Source organism: Sapajus apella, unplaced genomic scaffold (assembly GCF_009761245.1).
Source record: "Sapajus apella isolate SASKATOON/1434 unplaced genomic scaffold, GSC_monkey_1.0 scaffold136, whole genome shotgun sequence".
In the NCBI taxonomy this organism is placed as follows: domain Eukaryota; kingdom Metazoa; phylum Chordata; class Mammalia; order Primates; family Cebidae; genus Sapajus; species Sapajus apella.
This window is the reverse complement of record NW_022437076.1, coordinates 2,426,192-2,450,450: the sequence shown is the minus strand read 5'-3', so window position 1 is coordinate 2,450,450 and position 24,259 is coordinate 2,426,192. Positions and strand designations below refer to the sequence as shown.

At 55.4% G+C, this 24,259-nt stretch overlaps 1 protein-coding gene across 1 annotated transcript in view; it reads left to right on the top strand.

Moving 5' to 3' along the window:
- The first annotated feature begins 3,176 nt into the window (after positions 1-3,176).
- RTN4RL1 (reticulon 4 receptor like 1) overlaps positions 3,177-24,259 on the top strand; it is a 97,747-nt gene continuing 76,664 nt past the window's right edge. The window contains exon 1 of the mRNA XM_032263484.1: positions 3,177-3,688. Coding sequence (XP_032119375.1) covers positions 3,676-3,688 — 13 coding nt within the window. The 5' untranslated portion in view covers positions 3,177-3,675. The remainder of the gene's footprint in view (positions 3,689-24,259) is intronic.

Genomic DNA, 24,259 nt, shown 5'->3' with positions numbered 1-24,259 from the left:
GTGGCCTCGGGCTCCCCCAGAGGCCCTCCCTGCTTAGAAACCCCTAATTAAGGTGCAGGGAGAAGTGAAAACAAGCAGCCAGAGACAGGCCCTGCCTGGGAGGCTGCCCAGGGAGCAGGAATGGCTGGGAAGGCTGGGAGTGAGCAGCTGAGGGCAGTGCCCTGCCCTTCAGGCCACCCGCTTTTAGGACAGTTAACTTTAGACAGAAATGTGGCCAGTGTGGGTCCCAGGAACACTCCCCTCAACTCAGTAAGTGTCCAGATGGGACCTTCCCATCTCTCCCCAGCTTCTCTGTATTCCTAGGGTGCAAGATCTGAATTCCGGGAGCTCAGCCCCTCCTCTCTCAGGACACCAATGCCCAGCCTGTGGACAGCCTTAGCTCTGCCTGGAACACTGAGTTTCCAGGGGAAAAGACTGGCTCCAGCTGAGCGACAGCTTCTCCCTAGCAGGCGCCACATCCCTCAGGACCTTCCCTCATCGGAGGTGGGGCCTGTTGATGGCAAAGTTCCCATCCTCTTGTAAATTGCCCTGATCCATTGTGCCTCGTGAGCTGCCCTGGCTCCCGTTAGGAAACCAGATGATGACGAGAACTGACATGAAGAACAGAAGTGAGAATGCGCCCCAGGACCCCGCAGAGCAGGACACTGGGGGCTGCCATTCCGCTTGAGCCGAGGACACCTCCATCTGTCTGTGGGGGTCTCCCTGCCTGAGTTACTCAGCAGTCTGAGTAATTACTGCCTGACAAGAAGGCGGGCACAGTGCACCCCCACATTACACCACAGCACCCGCCTTTAGTCGCCCCCACCCCCTGGCTGGACTCCAAGGCAGTACCCAGCCCTCCTGAGGCCTGAAATAACTCTGCTTCTCACACTCACGCCCAGCTCCAGCCAACTTTTCCTAAGATGCTAGAGTTTGTGGGCTAGGGGGTCATGGGGAGGCGGCTTGGGGAGGTGGAAGGAGGATTATCCCACATTCGGGCCCTGAGTCAGGCCCATACTTTATCACATATCTGTTATGTGACATTGAGCAAGTCTCTGGGCCTCAGTGTACTGACAAGACCTCAGGTCTCAGTTTCAGGGCTCAGGCAGGGGGTGGGGGCAGCACTGCCTTGCAGCTGGTGGCTAAGAGAAGGAATGCCTCATCTTCTGTTCCTACCCCAAGAGGGACCAATCTTTTTTTTTTTTTTTTAACTGCTCCTTGTGGCCATGGGCAGTGTGCCCAGAGTAGCAGCCATCAGTCTTTTTTTATCTTTAAACTTTTTTTTTTTTTTTTAAATAGACATGGAGTCTCACTATGTAGCTCAGGCTGGTCTTGAACTCCTGTCCTCAATCAGTCCTCCCACCTTGGCCTCCCAAAGTGCTGAGATTATAGGTGTGAGCCGATGGTCCTCAGGAAGGATCAATCTTATTCATCTTCAGAACAGGGTTACTTCTCACCTTTAGGCGTCTGCTGGAATGCCCTTCCCTCTTCTCAGTGTGCTGAACTCAGCCCTCAAGACCTAACTCCAAGGTCACCTCTTCTGTGACTGTTTCCTGATTATCCTGTAGCCCCTGGCAGAGCTAGCAGAGCCTTTTCTCAGTCTGACTTCTGTCACATTCTAAGATGGTTTGTGGGTTTTTCTTCTCCCGTGACACCTGAAGCTTCTGGAAGTCTAAGCCCAGAGCCTTAGTTCAAATCTGAAGCTTCAGTGCCACCAGATGCATGTATGTCAGACTGGCGTTTTTTGTTTGTTTAGTTTTGTTTTGAGACAGAGTCTTGCTCTGTCACCCCGGCTGGAGTACAATGGCACAATCTTGGCTCACTGCAACCTCCACCTCCCAGGTTTAAGTGATTCTCCTGCCTCAGCCTCCCAAGTAGCTGGGACTCCAGGGGCGCGCCACCATGCCCAGCTAATTTTTGCATTTTTAGTAGAGACCGGGTTTCACCATGCTGGCCAAGCTGGTCTCAAACTCCTGACCTTGTGATCCACCTTGCTCCGCCTCCCAAAGTGCTACGATTACAGGCGTGAGTCACCGCGCCCGGCCCTAACCTTTTTGACCTTCCTATCATGTCACCTTTTCCTCTAAGGAGGGCTTCAGCTGGATTTCTGCTTGTATGTCACCTGTTCTGAGCAGCTTTCCTTGACCGGCACCCCCACCCCTGTGTCAGCTCCAGAACAGCACTGGGCTTTTCTTCTAAACACAATCTTCCCATCTTCTCTGGACTTTCCCCATTTGGCCCCTATTAAAATGTAAACTCATTGAGGACAGGGCAAAGCCAAGTCTCTTCTGTCTGTGTCCCACACGTACCTGCTGAGCCTTCGGTGAATGTGTGTGGAGTGAGTGACTTGGTCCAGCCAGCCCCTCTATTTCTTCCCTCCGAATCCCTCTGATCCCAGGCCAGTAGGGGGTGCCGCCTCCACCCAGGAGCTCGCCTGGCCCCAGCCTTCTCTTTCCTCAGCCCAACAGGCCCCTGCGGGACCCTCTTTCGAAGCAGCCCCTCCTCCATTTTCCGCGAACCCCCTGGCGGGGTCTGTGTGGACCAAAGGAGATCAGAGACCCCCACCCACCCACCCATGCGGAGACAGACCACCCGAACCCGCGCGGGTCCTTCCTTCTCCCTGGAATTTGCAGCGGGCCCCTCTGGAATTCTTGCTCCCCTCCGCTCCCTACAAAAAAACAGTGTCCTGGGTCTCGGGGTGCGGGGCGGTCCGGTTTGCTGGCGCGGTTCTGTGCGGGGAGGAGCCGTCGAGACTGGGAGAAGGGGCGCTGGCCCGGGAGGAGGCGCGACCGGGAGGGGACTCGCGATCCGGAATCCGGGCGGCCGTCCTCGCGTCCCAGCCGCCTCTCCCGATGACCTCCAGCCGCGAAGGGCGGGCGGGCGGGGGCTGGGCTGCGGGTTCGGGCTCCAGGAGGCCCGCGAGGCCGGCAAAGGTTTCGGGGACTGGGGCAGGTGCCTGGACAGACGGGGACCGAGGACCTTCCCCGGGGGCGGGCGCAGTGAAAACACCTTGGGAGGCGGCGCCGCGCGGCTGAGCTCCGCTGCCCTGGGAATAGGACGGCGCTCAGCACTGCGAGCTGAGAGCACTTTCATAAATTTTGTATGGGAGGCGCTCCGTGAGCGGGGGCGGGGAGCGGAGCGAAAGGGAGGGAGCTAGCAAGCAAGGGAGGGAGGGAGGAGGAGAGGAGGGGGAAGCCGGGGGGAGGAAGGGAGGCGCCCCGCTCCGCCGATCGCTCGGTCCTGCAAACGCGCGCCGGGCGCTTTCCCTGGAGCTCGGCGGTGCGTGCGAGCGCCCTTTTGCAGCAGCCGCGGCGGCGGTGGTCCGAGGGGGCGGAGAGGAGGGGGCTGCGGCCGGCCGGTCAGGGGGCGGCGGCCCCCTCAAAACCGTCTGCAAAGTGCTCCGGGCGGCAGAAGCAGGCCGCCGGCTCCGCGGAGCCAGCAGCTCGCCCCGGGGCTGAGCGAGCGCGCGGGGCTGCCGGGCAGCGCCACGGTTGCTTGCGGGCGCGGGTGCCCTGGGCGCGGAGCTGGAGCTCACCATGCCCCTGCGGGGCCGGGCCACCGGGCACCAGCGGATCCCCGGCTTGCCCCCGCCTCGACGCGCTCGGATTAGCTGCAGCTGGCGCCTAGGGATTTGAATCTGGACCCAGGGAGGGAGTGCGCCTAGGCCGACCTCGGAACGGCGGCCCCCCGGCCAACATGCTTCGAAAAGGTGAGTTGGAGCCGAGCCGCAGGGGCAACTTGAAGTTGAATGCGCTCGGGAGGGAGCCGCGAGCCCCGGAGCCGCCCGGCGCCGGGGCTCCCGGTCCGGGAAGTAGCCCTCGGCGGGCTGGTGGGTTTTGCCGGGCGCACCCGCCGAGGGGCTGCTGCTGGGGCTCAGCTCTCGTCAGTGGCCAGTTGTGAGACCCGGGGTTTGCTCCATGGATGCTGTGGCCAGGCCTAGCGATCCGGCTCGGAGAGGTCAGTCGAAGACCAGAGTAAGAGGCCAGAGGTGGAAGGAGAACCGGCCTCCTGGGACCTTTGCTCTGCTGAGATAAAGTTTTGCACTTGCAGGCTCCATCCCCTGCGCGGGCACACGCCCTTGCTTCCGCCGCTTTGTGGAGGCCGAATCCGCGCGGCGCTCCAGTACAGCCAGCAGTCAGCAACCGCGCGGCCCGGGCGCTCCCCGCGCGCCCTAGCTACCCCGACGGGGCCCGGACGCGGGCATCGCCTTTGCAGCCCTGCTCTGATCCCCAGGGATGGGCTCTGGCCACCCAGCGGCTGAGGGTGGGGAGCGGCAAGCGCCTGATGTCCAGTTCCTCAAACTTTCCTTCCGCTGGGAGCGGAGGGACGCGAAGGCCGTGCCGGCAGTGTGCGCGACCGGTGCCCAGCTCAACTTGGGGACAGCTGGCTTCGCGACCACCTTGGCTAGAAGCCCCGGCAACCCGGCCCGGTGCCGAGCGCGGCAAAGTTGGTGCGGGCACCGGGGAAGTCCCGCCGCGCCCCCACGTGGTTGCCACGCGGAGTGCAGTCCCCTCGGCCCCGGGAGGGCAGGTGACCACGCCAGGAGCCCACGGGCCCCACCGCCAGCCGTTCCGGCCTCTGCGTCTGCCTCTCTCCCCTCCCAGGTCGGAGCGGGCAGTGGCGCCCCGCCGGGATCCCCCCTTGCGCCCGGCCCGGTCGAGAGGCTGAGAAGCCGCGGCGCCTGCGGCTGGCTGCCCTGGCCCTGCGGGAGCCTGCCGATGCGGGAGCTCAGGTAGCGGAGGGGCCTGATCCCTGCGCTCCGCGCTCCAGCCTTAATCCGCCCCTGTTTCCATGGCAACAGACCGAGGTGTCGTAAGCATAGGATTCTGACCTCACAGCAGGATCGGGAAGGAGAAGACGCGCAGGAGGGGTGGTAGGGGGGAGCGAATCCCTAAGATGGGCGGAGAGAAGCAGATGTGGGGGTGATGGCAAACACCCAGGTCCTAAAGCAGGTCAGACAGGTGGGCGAGGAACCACGCCTTTGGTGTGGTGGTCCCAGCTTGGGCCAGCCCAGGAAGCCGAGTTGCCCCATGGTCTTGGAATAGCCACAAACTTGTGTGTGACTTGTGCCCTCCACGTGGGTCGGTGCGGTGCAGGGGGAAACGCTGGCGGCCTTAACTGTGGTGTGGAAGAGTCTCTGGGGCTAGTTGGAGACAGCACTTCGCAAATACACCCCAGGTCCTCCTTTTCCCTGCAGAAAGGGACAAAAAGTCCTTTCAGGAACCAAACAGTGCTGGTCAAAGTATCTTTGTATAGAGAAGGTGCTTTTACAGAGCTGAGCGTAAGCCCGGTCTGACCATCCTGGGTCCTGAGCATGCAAACTTGCCCCAGCCCACAAGGCTTCCCAGGCGGTTCTAAGAGGCCGCCATGTCTGGGCTTCGAGGCTGTGACAGGGAGAATGGAGAGGGACTGGCATCTCCTTCCCTTTTGGTCTTTTGTCTTTTGGCAGTTTATAGTTAAAAATGAGCCGCCAAGCAGCCCACGCACTTTATTTATATGGTTTAGGTGCCCAGGGAGGCTTCAGCAGCCTCCAAGAGCCTCCCTCTCCCACCCTGGCTAGCCAGAGGCCCAGCTCTGGACAGCCCAGTGCACTGTGGGGGCCGCTCCCTGAGGGAAGGCTCCTCATCCTGCTCAAGAGGTGGCTCGTGGAGGCCGAGCAGGCACATGTGTTCGCCACTCGGGCTGTTTCTTCCTTCCTACACAGCCTGATTGACTGAAGAGGTTCCACCAACGAGAGCTTTCCACCTGGACTGGCCCAAGGGAGGCAGAGCAGAGGAGCCCTTCGCTGGGCTGGGCTGGGCTGGGCTCAGCCTGGGTGACCTGGAGTCTGCCCCTGGGACATTGTGTGGACAGATAACTTGTGTTGGCTCTTTCCTGGGCAGGCAGTTTTCTCTCTTGGCTCCAGATCCTGACCCTTTGGACTTGTTTCTTCTGCACACATGTATAGGACACTCAGATTCTCTGTATGGATTCTAGGTAGGCACCCAAAGCCAGAGGCATGCCTGAGGCTAATGCCCAGGGAGGTGGCTGTTGAAGTGTCTGCTTCTACAATTGTTCCCAAAGTCTCCGAGCAAAAATGATACAGGAGGCCAGGTGCGGTGGCTCATGGCTGTAATCCCAGCATTTTGGGAGGCTGAGGTAGGAGGATCACTTGAGGCCAGGAGTCGAGGCCAGCCTGAGCAACACAGTGGGACCCCATTTCCACAAAAAAGGTTTTTTGTTTTGTTTTTTTTTTGAGAACAGAGTCGTGCTCTGTTGCCCAGGCTGGAGTGCAGTGGCGTGATCTCAGCTCACTGCAACCTCCGCCTCACAGATTCAAGTGATTCTCCTGCCTCAGCCTCCTGAGTAGCTAGGACTACAGGTCCACACCAGCATACCTGGCTAATTTTTTGTATTTTTAGTAGAGATGGGGTTTTGCCACGTTGGCCAGACTGGTCTCAAACTCCTGGCCTCAAGTGATCTTCCTGCCTTGGCCTCCCGGAAGTTCTAGGATCACAGGTGTGAGCCACTGCATCCAGTCAAAATTTTTAAGTTATCCAGGTGTGGTGGCGTACACCAGTAGTCCCAGCCACCTGAGAGGCTGAGGTGGGGGGATCACTTGAGCCTGAGAGGTCAGGGCTGCAGTAAGCCAAGATTGTGCCACTGCACTCCAGCCTGGGTGACAAAGTGAGGTCCTATCTTTAAAAAAAAAAAAAAAAAAAAAAAAAAAGACCGAGTGTGGTGGCTTACTTCTATAATCCCAGCACTTTGGGAGGCTGAGGCAGATGGATCACTTACTTGAGGTCAGGAGTTCGAGGCCAGCCTGCCAACATGGTAAAACCCTGTCTCTACTAAAAATGCAAAAATTAGCCAAGCATGCTGGCATGTGCCTGTAATCCCAGCTACAGCTACTTGGGAGGCTGAGACAGGAGAATCACTTGAACCCGGGAGGCAGAGGTTGCAGTGAGCCGAGATCGAGACATTGCACTCCAGCCTGGGCAAAGAAGTGAGACTCCATCTCAAAAAAAAAAAAAAAAAGAGGTATAGGACATGTTTAGATAGTTCTTGCTGTTTTCTTGCCTATGAGATGCAGAGCCCTGTGTGGGGTCCTGGACCTGAGGGAGTGTAATAATTTAATTATGATTCTGAAAAGGGTTTCAAAGAAAGAGTAGCCTTCCCTAGATCCTAAGGGGAGGAGAAAAGAGAGAGAGAAAGGGAAAAAAAAAAAAAAAAAAAAAAACCCTTATCTTTCTGCAAAGGGCAGGCCTAATGGTTTTGATAATTGGGTTCCCTGTGCGGCGAGGGGTCCAGTGGTCTGAAGCCCCAGAGGAGGAGGAAGGCAGGGCTAGACTTGGCCTTGAGGATGATCTCTGACTTCTGGTTGTCCTAGTCAAGCCATCCCCTGGCACAGCATTTTGGGAGGACCGGGTGGGGACTGCCTTGCATCTCTTAATGAAAGGACTGCACTGGCCACATCCCCACCTCTGTGAACTAGAACAACCCCCGTGGGACCGAGCTGCTGACAGTGCTGGTGGCTGAAGGCTTCAGCAGCTGCCTCCCTGCCTCTCCATCTCATGGCCTACCCGGCACAACCAGGGATATTAAAAGCAAGCCTCTGGGTAAGAGGTGAGAGGCCGGCAGGGCAAGTGAGGCCCCAAGCCACCCAGCAACATCCAGGAAGAAAGGCCGGCCTGCTGTGGGGGCTGCTGCGCCAGAAGTGGCCTACTTAAGGTCAGGACCTGTCGTTTTCCTGTTTAGAGCTGTAAGAACAGAATGCAAATCAAGAGCCTCTGGGCTAATACAGAACCTTTCCTTAAAGTTTTTGTCTTGTTAAGCAAGAAAATAGAGTGCCAAATAGGCTTTGTTAAGTGGCAGTCTAATTAATAATTTAAAATCATGTAACTGTCTTTCATTAGAATTTATCTGTACATCACATCAACCACAAAATCAGTCAAACACACTCATTTATAAGTTAATGTCATCCCTGAATAATTCAGCAAGAGCTAGATTAAGGCCTGCAACCTAGTAAGATGCATTCTGTTCTCTCGGTTTCCATGGGCACATGGGCTGGTCTGGTGGCAGATTTGGGCTTCTGTTTTGTGAGAAGAAGGTAGGGACTGTGGTGGTGTCCGATGGTTGCTTGACTTGAATCCAGAGGTCTGGGTGTTCGGAGGGTCTCCATGTGGCCAGATGTGAGCAGGCTACCTCTGCCCTTAGCCCAGTGCGAGGGGGAGAGAAGACTGCTCCATGGATGGCCAAGAAAAAAGGATTCTCTTTTCTGCTGCAGAGGGGAGGTGTAGAGGGAATGCAGGAGCCCTTGTCTAGGAGACTGAGCTGTTCAGACTTTTTAGCCCAAATCCAGGGTGCAGCGCATGTCTGTCCCTGTAAGGGCACGTAGCCTGGTGAACCAATCTCACCAAAACAGCTTCTTTCCTTAGGAGCTTCTGGGCTGCTGCTCTCCTCAGAGCTCTGGGTCCTTATGTCAGAAAAAAGAAGCCAAGAGGAGAAACTTTAGGGAGCACCTGACAGCAAGGAGAGGCAGAGCGAGTTGCTAAGCAAAGCCCATGCATGCATTTTCTCACCAGCAGCTAGAATAACAGCAAGGACAGTGGAGCAGCGTTTCCCTGAGAGCTCAGACAACATCGAACATGTGTTCTGGTTCCGTTCCCGCCATGCCAACACGGCAACCGTTCCTTACTGCAGTGTTCAGGTTCATTTTCTACAGGGAAACGGTTCATGACCCAAACTCCCAGCGTGAGCCCTGGTTCCTCCACAGTGGGAACGAACCTCAGTGTTTCTGGCCCTGGCCTCAGCCTGCCAACCCACAGCCCTCTGGGCGGTTCAAGGGCTCTGTGGATGGAGACGGGGTAGAGACCCGGAGCGCTCCAGGCCAGGAGAGGTTCTTAGCCAAGTTTCAGAAGACATCTCAGGAGGAAAAGGCAGGGGAAGGGGTATAGGTGTTTGCCCCTGGCCAGTGGGGAGTGGAGAGCAGATGGCATCAAAGAGGGGGAGTTTTGTGGGGTGACTCCAACTCCAGGCTCTGGCCGTGTCTTTGGGATCAGGCCTGAAAAGGACAGAGCAGTTGACTCGCTGGAGATGAGAAGGAGGGGAGGCATCACGGAGGATGTCAAGAACGGAGCTGCCTTGTGCCATCTGCAGTGAAGTGGTGGTTAAGGTTAAAGCAGAGAGGAGATGACAGGGAGGGAACAGATGGCCGAGGAAGCAAAATAGCTGGCGAAACGGGAACGGAGCCTCTGGGGACAGCAGAAGGCAGGACCTCCACGCAGAGCGCCGGAAGCAGCCCTTTCCTCGGGGTGCAACGGCCGGACCGCTCTGGGCAGAAGTGAGTCAGAGAAAGGAGTCGGGAAGGGACCCCAGCGTGAGGGCTCCCTCAAGGCCTGGAGAAGATCTAGGGAGCCATCAGCTCCAAGGCGAGGACAGCAGGAGCAGGGGCCTCCAGGGACGCCAATGAACTGGAGAGAGGAGGCCACTGACTTGGTGTCCATCACTAGAACGAGTCACAGCCACCTCGAGCTTCACACAGCATGCCCAGCCAAGCGTGCTGGGAGGAGATATGGATGCTGGGTGGACACAGGCAACACCTGCCGGTCCCTGTCCACATGCTGCCCATGCCGCTCGTGTTTACTGAGCACCTGTTACAGCCTCACTAAGCATGCCCCACGCCTTATCTCACGCCACCTCCACGGCCACCCTGCAGCATCCACCTGTGCGCATTCCCCCGTTTCAGATGAGGAAACTGAGTAGCTAGCTGGAGTCCCTAGCCCCAGGCCACCCAGGCAGCACGTCGCTGAGTCAGGATGCAGCCCCATCCTGTCTGTCAAGCCCCCCTCCGCTTCCCGGGCTCTCTGGACCTCTGTGCTCCACTGTCTCACGTGCCCATCTGTCTTGATTTCTCTGACATTTGTTTTGTGGGGCGCTGGGCACTGCTGAATCATTTCTGGCCTCTCACAGAGCCGGAGCTTCCCATGAGCTCCCCTCTCTGCCCCTCGGAGGCTCTCTGGCTGGGATCTGGGGCTCCCGGGGCCTAACCTGCTGTCTCCCATGGCCTCTTCCACCCCTCTCCCCTGGTGTCTGGAAGACACAGTCCTCACCTCTGTCTCCTACTCTGGTTTCTTCCTTGGGGACAGAGTGGGCCAGGCACCCTCCTGCCTGCTTTCGTGCCTCTGAGAAAGGCCCAGGGCCATGGTTTATTTGGGGGCTGGGCTCAGCCTGGGCTCTCAGCCCTCCCCGTGCTTTGCTCTCCCTGGCTCCCCTTCCAGGGTGACCTGACGGACCTGCAGGCACAGTCTCGGAACCTGCTGGCTCCTCTACTCCGCCTGCTCCCCCCACTGCCCTGCAGTGCTTCCTAGCTCCTGGGGGGTGTCTTCCCACTGCCCAGCCCCAGGCTGCCAGGCAGGAGAGGAGCTGCAGGGCCCCGATGCCCTCCAGAAAGGGCTTCTCCTATCCCCTTCCAGGCACAGCTGAGTCCCAGAGAGGTCAGTTCTCCCTGTGCTTCTTTAGGAAAAGAAGATGAAACAGGCAGGGAGTGCAGCTGACCTTAGGGTGCAGGACGTGGAATCCCACTTCCGAGTGGAGACCTCCTGCGCCGGGGTGAGACGCGCTTCCAAACCCGTGATCACTGTCTAACCAGTCAGCGAAGCGTGGACACGAGACTGCAAACAGCCCCTGCTGTCCCATTCAGGAGAGTCACTCTGGAGGCCTCTGTGCTGGCACAGCAAGAGCTGGCACCACACTGTGTGTGTGTGTGTGTGTGTGTGTGTGTGTGTGTGTGTATGTGTGTGTGTGTGTAGAAACACACCTGGCAAGCACGCAACAGGCTCCCTGGAGTATGTGTGCCAGAGGTCACTGTTGCCACGCAGTATCCCCCAGGTTCACCAGAGCCTCTCTTGGCACACCCAGCATCGGTCCACTAGCCTGGCTTGGTGCCACGGCACGCTGGTGAGCCACTTCGTGGGGGCGGGGCTCCCAGGAGTGGGCGGGCCAGCGCCGCGTGTGCTGCGTGTCAGGAACAACACTTGCTGAGTGGGTGTGTGGCTCGCCCTCACAGGGGGTGGGTGGCCACGACTCATGGCATGTCTGCCAGGGGGACAGACCACTGCAGCCCCCAGCCATGGGCCTCTTGGCAGCTTACTGAGTTAACTCCAGAGGGTAGTGGCATCGTGGTGACAGCTGTGTCAGCCAGGGTGGGTCTGCAGGAGATTGAGCAAGAGTCTTGCTCAACTCAGGGGAAAAGCTGGGCTCCCAACTTTCAGCCCACTGGGGAGGTAGGAAAGTTTGCTTCTGCCTCCAAAATCGTCCAGCAGGGTTTGTCAGCTCTCCGGGCACCAGAGCCAGCACGTAGTGAAGGGGCCTTTCCGTATGCTTACGTGGAGAGATTCATGAGGCCTTAGGGGGCAGATTGGCATTCTTCTGGCCATGATTTATTCATAGGGCGATGGGATGTTGGGGATTTGGAGGCTAAGGTGCCTCCATTAGTGAGAGGCGCACAGGCAAAAAGCCTTGCTCTGCATTTGACATTTAGTGGGGCGGCTCCTACCAGGGAGCTGCTTTTTCTTTTAGAAGGTTTTGCCTTTAATGTTCTATTCATGGGCTTGTCTGAGCAGGCTGGGAGGAGGAGCGTCTGGGGAGGTGGGCCTGGGGTCTGCAGCCAGCCAGCCTCAGGGGAGGCAGGGCCCAGGGAGGTCACTCGGTGGCTGGTGTGGGGCACCTGGGCAGGCCGGGCGCTAGGGACAGTGGCTCTGCTCTGGTGCTGCCACCTGCCTGCCTGCCCGCCGCCACCACCTCTTGCTGGCCTGTGCCGCATGCCACACGCCGTGTGATCACCTTCCTGTCGGTCTCTCATCACCGGCTGCCAGACTCCGCCTCTCACTGCTGGAGCCCTGTGGCAAACCTGGCCTTGGCCTTACCACGGCCCTTTCCTTTCTGGGAACTGTGGGGCTGTGGAAAGACCACGGAAGCTGGCATCCTCGGGCTGTGTTTGGTCATCTGTGGGCAAACTTAGCAGAACCCTGGACATGCCTCCTTGTCTCTGGGCCTCGGTTTACCCATCTGTAATATGACTATATCAATAGTCGAAAAGTTTTCTTTTTCGTTCTTTCTTTTCTTTCTTTCTTTTTTTTTTTTTTTTTTTTTGTTTTCTGAGGTGGAATCTCTCTCTGTTACCCAGGCTGGAGTGCAATGGCGCAATCTCAGCTCACTGCAACCTCCGCCCCCTGGGTTCAAGCAATTCTCCTGCCTCAGACTCCTGAGTAGCTGGGATTACAGGCGCCTGCCATCACTCCCAGCTAATTTTTTTATTTTTAGAAGAGATGTGGTTTCTCCATGTTGGCCAGGCTGGTCTCTAACTCCTGACCTCAGGTGATCCTCCTGCCTCGGCCTCCCAAAGTGCCAGGATTACAGGTGTGAGCCACTGCGCCCAGCCTTTGAAGGCTTTTCTACAGCAAGAGTTTCTTCAAATGGTGCCTAATGTGAGAGCCCAGGGCAGGGGGGCCGTGGTCAGAGCCGGGGGAGGGGCTTCCTTCTTTGCCCACAGTGCCACCCTGGCTGCCCCTCCAGCTTGGAGGCTCTGGAGTCCCCTGTGGTCCCTCCTAGCAGGACACAGGAAGGTGCTGGGTATGCTGAATGTTGCGTGTTGACGAGGAGGACTGTCTGCTGTCCACGGGGTGGGGGTTTGAGTTCTGTCACTCGCGACAGGGCGGGGTGTTTCGTCCCCTCCTTTTGGACCCCTGCGGCCACTGGGCTCTCTCCGCCCGGACTGAGGAAGGGGTTTTCCACAGTTGTAGGCTCCCTGTTTCACCTCTCGCTCCTCAAGCAGACTTCCTGCCTTTCCCCCGGCATCCGCGGTTGCTGCTCTGGCTTGACAACCCCACAGCCGTTTTCCTTATCTCCTTGACCCTCTGGGGCATCGGCTCTGTTGGCCATCCTGCTTCCCGGCTTCCCTGATGGCTGCCCCTCTTGGCCAGCTTCCCTCCTCTTGCCACCCCTCAAATGTGGCAACTTCCTGTGCAGCGCCATGCTCGGCTTTGGGCTTTTCAGACGTGGCCGTCGTGGCCACTGGCTGACTCCCCCCATCTACAGCTTCTGATGTCCGGAGCCATCTGCCCACCAACCCCAGTGTCCTCACTGGTGGCTCACAGGCCTCTCAAACCCACCTGAAATTGCGCCTCTCATTTTCCCCGTCATGGCATCTGGCACCATTGTTTCCAACCCCCCCAGCGCAAGGGCTGACCTCTCCCTTCCCCACTCCCTCCCCTCAGAAGCCCTGCCCTTCTCCCACGGCACCCTTCGAACCTCCTCCGCTGCTGCCTGCTCTGCCTCCACTCGCCCCCAGGCCACCATCGCTTCCTGACCCCCCCAGCAGCCTCCTCTTTGCGTTCGCTGAAACCGGGCCTTACACAGAGGCCGGATTCCACAGGGCCCTGTGCTCCTGTCACTCTCATCTTAGAAATCCTCAGCGATTCCCGTTTTCATCAGGGGATGGCCAGTGCACCTGTTATCCCAGCTACTCAGGAGGCCGAGACAGGAGAATTGCTTGAACCTGGGAGACGTGTCCTTTCCCCGGCCCCGCCGCAGCTCGGGCCTTCTTTCTCCCCACTCCCCTCCTGGAACTGTGAGCTCCAGGTCTACCAAACTTCTTTGGATTCAACTGAATCATGTTCTTTTTTTTTTCTTTGAGATGGAGTCTTGCTCTGTTGCCCAGGCTGGAGCACAGTGGCACGATCTCGGCTCACTGCAACTTCTGTCTTCCAGGTTCAAGTGATTCTCCTGTCTCGGCCTCCTGAGTAGCTGGGATAACAGGTGCACACCACCACACCTGGCTAATTTTTGTATTTGTAGTAGAGGCGAGGTTTTGGCATGTTGGCCAGGCTGGTCTCGACCTCCTGACCTCAGGTGATCCACCCACCTCAGCCTCCCAACGTGCTGGGATTACAGGTGTGAGCCACCGTGCCCGGCCTCAATCATGTTCTTTTGTCTCGAAGGATTTGCACAGGCAGCCCATTCTGCCTAGAACACTCTGTGGCACACATCTATCCTCAGGCCCCCACTTACACACATCTTCTGGGGAAGGTCCCTCCCACACCCTGAATGGGGAGAGTGGGGGTCCTGAGAGCTCTGTAGGGCCTGCACGCCCCTGCCATGGCACTCAGCCCACCTTGTTGCGATGGTAATACATTATCTGTCTTCCCCGCCCGATGGTAAGTTCCATGAGGAGCCTGGCACTCCTCTACCCGGTGCGCCTCCAGATCCCTCGCCCTGCTCTCTGCCTCCAGCGCTGGCCTGCCCAAGTTCAACAGTGGGCTTCCACACCCTCCTACTTCCAGCTGGGTCGGCCAGGGGTGAGTCCCCGAGAGCGAGCCCTCAGTATCCCTCCACGAAAGGTCACCCAAAGGTTTTTCCAGAAGCACAGCCTGAGATTCAAAAATTCAAGCAAGTAGTTTATTTGGGAAATGATCCAAGGAAATGCCAGGAAGCGAGTGGGAGAGTGAAACAGAAGCGGAGAAGCAGTCAGCGACTCACTGGCTCAAGCAGTTACCACTGTGGGTGCCAGAGCTTAACCCTGCAGCACAGCTACGGGATGCAGCCTAGAACCCACACCCCATAGTCAGCCCCTCGGGGTGAGGGAGCTGGGGTATTGATGTCCCAGCGCCCACCAGTCACGGTTGAGTCCGTTTCCTATGGCGGTATTCATTCCCGGCACATTTGGCCTGCTCTATAGGTGAGCAAAGCCAGCTCTGCTGCTAGATAAAGTCCCGAGGCAAAGAAATGCAGGTCCTGGTGGCTGAAGTCAGGCTGGTGTGCCGGAATGGTCGAAGCAAGTGCTGTGGGCAGGCCCCCGCAGGATCTGCTACCCAGCCCGGCCACCAGCCCTCCCGCCGCTCTTGCTACCTCTGAGTTCAGTAAGAGCTCCCCCGTCACTCAGCCCTGGGAGGGTGTCTGTGTTGGGGGTGGTTATGACATTATCGCTTAGGGTTTCCCTGTCCCCCTCACTTCTCTCTTCTTTATTCATCAAATTACTCAATCTCAAGATGCTGTTTCCTGTCAGGACCCCACTAAAACGGTATCCTGTGCAAAATAGAACATAGCAGGCCAGGTGCAGCGGCTCACACCTGTAATCCCAGCGCTTTGGGAGGCCAAGGAGGACAGATCACCTGAAGTCAGGAGTTCGAGGCCAGCTGGGCCAACATGGTGAAACCCCGTCTGAAAATACAAAGATTAGCTGGGTGTGGTGGCGGGCCCCTGTAATTCCAGCTACTTGGGAGGCTGAGGCAAGAGAATCGCTTGAGCCCAAGAGGTTGCAGTGAGCTAAGATCGCTCCACTGCACTCCAGCCTGGGTGACAGAGTGAGACTTCATCTCAAAAAAAAAAAATAGGCCAGGCGCTGTGGCTCACACCTGTAATCCTACCACTTTGAGAGGCTGAGGTGGGTGGATCACCTGAGGTTGAGAGTTCAAGACCAGCCTGACCAACATGGAGAAAACCTGTCTCTACTGAAAATACAAAATTAGCTGGGTGTGGTGGTGCATGCCTGTAATCCCAGCTACTTGGGAGGCTGAGGCAGGAGAATCGCTTGAACCCAGGAGATAGAGGTTGCTGTGAGCCGAGTTGGCACCATTGCACTTCAGCCTGGGCAACGAGAGCGAAACTCCGGCTCAAAAAAAAGAACAGAGCACCTAGTGAAATTAGGTAGAAAGTGTTGCAGCAGTAAACGTGAGTTGCTTGGAGAATAAGTGTTGATTGATTGACTGTACACATAGGTTGGACCACAAGAAACTTAGTACCAAAACCTAATGTTTAAATTGTTCTGTACTCATAAGAAAAATTAAATCATAATCTAGGGCTTTTAAAAAAAAGAGAGAGGGAGAAAAAGAGAAAGAAAAAAATAGAAACAGAACCAGGAACCAGGAGGAAATAGGGAATTTTTAGTGAGGAGGATGTAGAAGAGAGTCCTACCCCGCAATTTTCCCTGTGTAATGCCTCATTAAAAGCAGAAAACGCAGGTCTCATTAACCCCAAGTTACAGATGAGGATACCGAAGCTCAGGGGCTGAGACGCTCAGGCAGGGCCCCAGGGCCGCTGCCGCCTCCCCCCAGCCCAGCTGTGTTCCTCGTGGCCCCAGGAAGCCAGCAGGCAGGGAAAGACCAGCCTTCTGGACCACAGAGGACGCCCAGCAGAGCCGGTGTTGTATTAGGAAAAGACACAACCTCTCACTTGGAAAAGTTTAGGGCTGTACTTGGCAGATTTGTTTGGAACAAAATTTGCACTATCGATTCCGTGGCAAATGGAAACCTCTCGTGGACACCGTCTGGGCTTCAGAGATCTGAAATGTTTAAATGAGGCTGGACCAACCATGATGAGATCAAATTGCCAGAGGAAGCTGGGCTCAGGTGGTGCCTGGGGTGAGAAGACTCTGCCTCTTGTGTCTTCTCGCCCATCTGCGAAATTGACGTGTTACTTTGAACTGCTTCCTCTCCTCCCAGGGAGGGTTCCCAGGGTGCTGCTCAGGCCTGTGGTTTAAAAAGAACCTCTCGAGCTGGGGAAAGAGGCCGGGAAACGTCTTGGGCCATTCTCCAGAGAATTCACCGGCCAAAGGGGGCGTTTTACTGCTCACACAGGACTGGGCGGGGGCGGGACAGCAGTGAGCGCTGGGGCTGCCCTGAGATTGTGGAGTTGACCCATGGCCCCCGGTGGGCTGGTATTTCTGCTTTCATAGCCAATTCTGATTGCAAGGATTCATGGGAGCTCATTGGAAATGGGGGCTTATTGCAACAAGATGAGTGACCTGGACTCTCAAAGCTCCAAGCAAGGGAGTAGCTCCAGGATGCCCGGCCCTCTGTGGTCTCTCTCCCGGCCTCGGCCCTGCCTCTCCCTCCACCCTGCCAGCTCCTCCTCTTGCCCCACATCCGTAGCTATGGCCCCACCCACGACTTGCTCTCCAACACGGCCCTTCACTTCTCCTCCCGTAGCTAAGTGCCTCGCATCCCCAGCATTCCCAGCTTCATTTCCCAGAAGGAAGAGCCCAGTGGACCCAGGAGCCATATTACAGACCACGTTACAGACCATGATCACCTACCAATTCTCTATCCACGGATGAGCGGCCACCTTTTATCTCGTCAGCCAATAGGGTACGGAGGGCTCTCTCCATCTGACAAACGTTTATTTAACAACAATTAACTGCCTGCCGACTGCTGGCTTAGCACTGAGGACAAAGCAGTGAATGAAATCCAAGGGGCTGAGCGCAGTAGCTCACACCTGTAATCCCAACACTTAGGGAGGCCGAGTTGGGGGCATCACTCGAGCTCAGGATTTCAAGACCAGCCTGGTCACTGTAATGACACCTCATGTCTACAAAGCTTTTCTTTTTAAAAATTAGCCAGGCATGATGGTATGTGCCTGTGGTCTCAGCTATTTGGGAGGCTGAAATGGGAGGATTGCTTGAGCCCAGGAGATGGAGGCTGCAGTGAGCTGTGATCACATCACTGCACCCCAGCCTGGGAGGCAGAGCAAAACCCCATCTCTAAATCAATCAATCAATTCCAAGGCTCCCATTTTTATGAAGCTTACATTCTAGTTGGGGATGGAGAAATAGACAATAAACAACTATATATGTAGAGAAGGAGACAGAGTTGTGCTCTGTCTCCCAGGCTGGAGAGCAGTGGCAAGATCTTGGCTCACTGCAACCTCCACCTCCCGGATTCCAGCGATTCTCATGCCTCAGCCTCCCTAGTAGCTGGGATCACAGGCACCCACCATTTTGCCTGGCTAGTTTTTTTTGTTTTTTTGTTTTGTTTTGTTTTGTTTTTTGGTATTTTTAGAAGAGACAGGGTTTTTGCCATGTAGGCCAGGCTGGTCTCGAACTCCTGGCCTCAAGTGATCCACCCAGGTCGGCTTCCCAAAGTGTTGGGATTATAGGCATGAGCCGCTGCAACCAGCCAAACAACGATATTCCATCACGTGGGGTAAGTGCTGTGAAGAAAATTAATAGCTGGCCGGGGGCGGTGGCTCACGCCTGTAATGCCAGCACTTTGGGAGGCCAAGGCGGGTGGATCACAAGGTCAAGAGATCGAGGCCATCCTGGCCAACACGGTGAAACCCCGTCTCTATTTAAAAAAAAAAAAAAGAAAGAAAGAAAATTCATAGTTGAAGAACAGAGGGTGACCAGAGAGTGATTATTTTAGGGAGACAGGCAGGGAAGTCTTTCTGATAGATTGACATTGGACTAGAGGCCTGAGCCGGGTGAGGGAGAGTGCTACAGGTGTCAGAGCTGCTTCTCCCTGGGGAGGGCTCTCCTGGCGGAAGGAACGGCCGTGGGTGCAAAGGCCCTGAGGCAGCCATTTGCTTGCTACAGTACCTGGCTGGCCCCGTGGCTGGGGCTGTGGGCAGGGCCTGCATTCTGTGCTGTGGCTTGTGGAGTGTATTTCGATTCCTTTGGAGAGTACTGGAACTTGGGGTCAGTCCCAGCTCCATCAGCCACTGGCCAGGGGTTCAGAGATCAAGGCAACAGCTGCGGCGGCGGGGAGGAGGAGTGGCTGATCGAGGGACCCCCTTTATATCAGAGTCACGTGCCTCTCATTCTCGGCTGTTTATGTGGCCCAGGCTGCAGTTTGAGTACAAGATCGGAGAATGATTCCCATGAGCCCTGCTTTTCTTTTCTTTTTTTTTGGAGACTGAGTCTTGCTCTGTCACCAGGCTGGAGTGCAATGGTGTGATCTCAGCTCACTGCAACCTCCTGCGGTCAAGCGATTCTCTTGCCTCAGCCTCTCGAGTAGCTGAGATTACAGGCACGCACCAGCACGCCCCGCCAATTTTTGTAGTTTTAGTAGAGACGGGGTTTCCTCTTGTTGACCAGGCTGGTCTCGAACTCCTGACCTCAGGTGATCCACCTGCCTCGGCCTCTCGAAGTGCCAGGTGTGAGCCACCGCACCCAGCGAACCCTGCCCTTTTACTCCACAGCATACAACACAGAACTTAGTTGTTTTTTGTTTGTTTGTTTTGTTTTTTGTTTTTTTTGAGACGGAGTTTCACTCTTGTTACCCAGGCTGCAGTGCAATGGCGTGATCTCGGTTCACTGCAACCTCCACCTCCTGGGTTCAGGCAATTCTCCTGCCTCAACCTCCTGAGTAGCTGGGATTACAGGCACGCGCCACCATGTCCAGCTAATGTTTTTGTATTTTTAGTAGAGACGGGGTTTCACCATGTTGACCAGGATGGTCTCGATCTCTTGACCTCGTGATCCACCCGCCTCGGCCTCCCAAAGTGCTGGGATTACAGGCTTGAGCCACCGCGCCCGGCCAGAACTTAGTTTTGTGTGCCGTCTTGTCTGTTTCAGTCACTGTGGCATTTATACTTCAGCCTCTTCTCCCCATTTACTCCATCAGCTCCAGCCACACCTGAGCCCTGTTTCCTGTAGTCATTTCCTGAATGAACTCTGACTGTGCTCCAGGCTGGGTGGGCGTGAGTAAACCCTGGGCTGAGGCTCAATCCGCATGCCCAGGAAATTTACAACTTGCTAGGAGAGAGAAGCCACACCTGGGAGAAGTGAAAGGATGCTGTAGGTGATAAGGAAGGCACTTTCAAGCTGGGGGTAGGCAGCTGGAGGAGAGGTACCTGCTCACCAGGTGCACCTGGGAGGCTTTGTAAGAGAAAGAGGGCCTTGAAAGGAAGGTTGGAAAGGCTGGCGAGCAATAAGACAGCCAGTGCTTAGACCACGGTCACTGTTTGTGGCATAGAGCGGTGGCAGATCAGTTAGTGGTAGGGCAGATTGGTGGGAACCCGAAGGTTGCAAAGTCTCAAGAACCAGGGAGGCCAGGTACAATGGCTCATGCCTGTAATCCCAGCACTTTGGGAGGCTGAGGCGGGCAGATCATGAGGTCAGGAGTTCAAGACTAGCCTGACCAACATGGTAAAACCCCGTCTCTACTAAAAGTACAAAAATTAGCTGGGTGTGCTGGCACGTGACTGTAATCCCAACTACTCAGGAGGTTGAGGCAGGAGCATCACTTGAACCTAGGAGGCAGAGGTTGCAGCGAGCAGAGATCGCACCACTGCACTCCAGCCTGGGCAGCAGAGCGAGACTCCAGCTCAAAAAAACAAAAAAAGAACCAGGGAGGAGGAGGGTGGGTTGACTCAACCGCCACAATTTTTTTTTTTAACTTCCCAAATAATGCATGCCCAGCGAGCAAACACTGGAAAACTACAGATTGGCAAAAAGAAGAAAATCACTACAATCCCACAGCCCAAAGAGCAAAGTGTGGGAAAGCTCATCCCTCCCAGGGCGTTTGTGCATTTCATAATCCTGCTACGCTTCCTTCCCACTTTCACACAAATGCACCAGTCTTATTTAATTAACAGTATTTCTCAAACGCCTTTCTATGTTGGTAATTCCTTTCTTTTATTTTATTGTCAAAATTTTATTTTATTTTTTATTTATTTTTTAATTTTTTTTGAGACAGGGTTTCATTCTTACTGCCCAGGCTGGAGTGCAATGGTGTGATCTCAGCTCACTGCAACCTCCGCCTCCTGGGTTCAAGTGATTCCCCTGCTTCAGCCTCCTGAGTAGCTGGGATTACAGGTGTGCACCACCATGCCCTGCTAAGTTTGTATTTTTAGTAGGGACGGGGTTTCGCCATGTTGGTCAGGCTGGTCTCAAACTCCTGACCTCAGGTGATCCTCCCGCCTTGGCCCCCAAAGTGCTGGGATTATAAAGCATGAGCCATAGCTATTTTATTTTTTATTAAGTTGGTAATTCTAAGCCTCAGATTTGGTCTTTTTTTTTTTTTTTTTTTTGAGACGGAGTTTCACTCTTGTTACCCAGGTTGGAGTGCAATGGCACAATCTCGGCTCACCGCAACCTCCGCCTCCTGGGTTCAGGCAATTCTCCTGCCTCAACCTCCTGAGTAGCTGGGATTACAGGCACGCACCACCATGCCCAGCTAATGTTTTTTTTTGTATTTTTAGTAGAGACGGGGTTTCACCATGTTGACCAGGATGGTCTCGATCTCTCGACCTCGTGATCCACCCGCCTCGGCCTCCCGAAGTGCTGGGATTACAGGCATGAGCCACCACGCCCGACCTAAGCCTGTTTGTTTATTTGTTTGAGACGGAGTCTCACTCTGTCACCCACGCTGGAGTGCAGTGGCTTGATCTTGGCTCACTGCAATCTCCGCCTCCTGGGGTCAAGCGATTCTCCTGCTTAGCCCCCCCAAGTAGCTGGAAGTATGGCTTGTGCCACCATGCTGGACTAATGTTTTTGTATTTTTAGCAGAGGTGGGGTTTCACCATGTTGTTAAGGCTAGTCTCGAACTTCTGACCTTGTGATCCGACCGCCTCAGCCTCCCGAAGTGCTGGGATTATGGGCGTGAGCCACCATGCCTGGCCAAGCCTCAGTTTTAATGGCTGCAAAATGCTCCATTGTAGGATTTGCCAGCACCCTCAGGTTGGCAAGACCACTGTTGGAGACCATGCCACAGCCAACATTTGGCAGCCTGGCCTACCCACTTTGTGAGTTTCTGAGCAGAGAAACGGGAGCAGGATGAGAGGCCAAGGCCTTCACAGGGAGCTGGGTGGGTGGAGGCCAGAGCAAGAGGTCGCTGACATCCATTGGCACCACCCCAAGGAGCCAGACGGGACTCGAATTATTATCATTCAATTATTTGGAGAGGCAGAGAGAGAGAGAGAGTGTGTGTGTGTGTGTGTGTGTGTGTGTGTGTGTGTGTGTGTGTGTGTTGGGGCTGTGAACATGGCCTAGGTCTCCAGTGAAGCTGACTGTGGGTGCGTCAAAGAAGGAAATTGTACTGAGCCATTCGTTTTCTTTGGGATTGGGTGGCTTGTGGCATCAGGAAACTGATGCTGGAGTGTGAGGAGGAGCCTGCCCCTCGCTTCTGACTTGGGCCAGGGGATTTGTGTGATTTTGACATATTTGTAGACTCTTCCAACTGTGGCACTAGAAGGGACCTTATAGCTGAGAAAATTGGAGCTCAGGGAGGCGCGGTGGCTTGCCCAACGTCGCACGGCACTGGAAGTGTTCAGCCAGCATGTCCCACAGAGCACAGTGGGAAACACCCTTCATCTTTCCAGGGCACCATCGCCAACCTCTTCCTGTACCTCTACCCAGCTGAGCCCACATTGAACAAACAAACAAAAAAGGCTGGGCACAGTGACTCACGCCTGTAATCCGACACTTTGGGAGGTCGAGGCAGGTGAATCTTTTGAGGCCAGGAGTTCGAGACCAGGCAACGTGGCGAAACATCGTCTCTACTGAAAAAATGCAAAAATTAGCCTGGTGTTGTGGCGTGGGCCTATTATCCCAGCTACTCGGGAGGCTGAGGCACAGGAATCACTTGAACTCAGGAGGTGGAAGTTGCAGTGAGCTGAGATCGCACCACTGCACTCCAGCCTGGGCAACAGAGCAAGAGATTGTCTCAAAACAAAACAAAACAAAAAACTTGGCCGGGTGTGGTGGCTCATGCCTATAATCCCAGCATTTTGGGAGGCTGAGGCAGGAGGATCGCTTGAAGCTAGGAGACCAGCCTGGACAACATAGCGAGACCTCATCGCTACTAAAAATAAAAAACACTGGCCTGGTATAGTGGCATGCACCTTTAGTCCCAGCTGCTCAGGAGGCTGAGGGAGGAGGATCCCTTGAGCCTGGGAGGTCAAGGCTGCAGTCAGCCATGATTGCACCACTGCACTCCAGCCTGGGTGACTGAACAAAACCCTGTCTCAAAGAAAAAGAAAAAAAAGCTGTATGAGGTGGTGTACTCCTGTAATCCCAACACTTTGGGAGGCTGAGATGGGTGGATTGTGTGAGGTCAGAAGTTGGAGATCAGTCTGGCCAACATGGAGAAACCCTGTCTCTACTAAAAATACAAAAAACGTTAGCTGGGCGTTGTAGCATGTTCCTGTAATCCCAGCTACTCGGGAGGCTGAAGCATGAGAATTGCTTGAACCTGGGAGACGGAGATTACGGTGAGCCGAGATTGCGCCATTGCACTCAGCCTGAGCCACAGAGCAAGACTCTGTTGCAAAAAAATAAAAATAAAAAATAAATTTTTAAAAATTGCAAACATCCCCCAAATACAACATTCCTAATTCCCCTTCCCCTGCTTATTAAAAGAAAAAATGGAAAGGAAAAAAGGAGAAAGAGAAGGAGATGTGGTCTTGCTCTGTTGCCCAGGCTGGAGTGCGGTGCTGCGATCCCGGCTCACTGCAGCCTCAACCTCCTGGGCTCAGGCGATCCTCCTGCCTCAGCCTCCCAAGTAGTTGGAACCACAAGTGTGTGCCACCACTGCAGCCACGAGCCCTGTGGCCTCTCTGGACATACCAGTGGTTGTCCTTCCTCAATGGAGGCTTCCTTCTCATTGGAGGAAAGGGCTTAGTAGGGAGGGCCTAATTCTAAGGGTCAGTGGCCAAGCCCTTCACCTCTGAGTGGAGTGGTTAAGCCAGAGCTAGGTTGAAATCCTAGGAATTACTTTCTTCTTTAGACTTGAGTTCATCTGTAAAATGGGCCTGATAATACTACCTATCTTACAGAGCTGTGAAGATTAAATAAGAATGCTCTCAGTGGCTGGATGGGGTGGCTCATACCTGTAATCTCAGCACTTTGGGAGGCCAGAGGATGATCACTTGAGCCCAGGAGTTTGAGAAGAGCCTGGACAACACAGTGAGACCCCGTCTCCACAAAACGTGAAGGACATTAGCAGAGCGTGGTAGCTTGCTACTGGAGAGGTCCCAGCTACTGGAGAGGCTGAGGTAGCAGGATCATGTGAGCCCAGGAGGTCAAGGCTATCGTGAGCTAAGATCATGCCACGGCACTCCAGCCTCGGCAACAGAGCCAGACCCTGTCCCAAAAATAAACAAATAAATAAATAAATAAATAAAGCAAACAAATAAATAAAGATGTAAAAAGCTCTTGGCGCTTCCTTGTGGCCTGACCCAGAACAGGAGCTCCGTGAGCGCAGCCATTCCTACCGCTGGTAGTGGCGGTGACCTCTTCCCCAGCACGCCCAGCAAGTTCCCTACACCAGCCTCACACCTGCCCTCATCCCACCGCCCTTCCATGCTCTGCCTCTGTCTCCAGAGCTGTGTGAGTGATCAGGACCGACACATGCCAGCTCTGGCCAGGGGCAGGAAACTCAAGACCAGCGGGGACAGGTTGCCTAGAGTGGAGGAGCCATACTGTTTGCCAAGGACTCTCCTCCCTCTATCCTGAACCCTCTGCCCTCTCTGCCCAGGGCCAGGGAGAAGTTCCCTAAGGCAGTGCAGGCGGAGCTGCAGAAAGCAT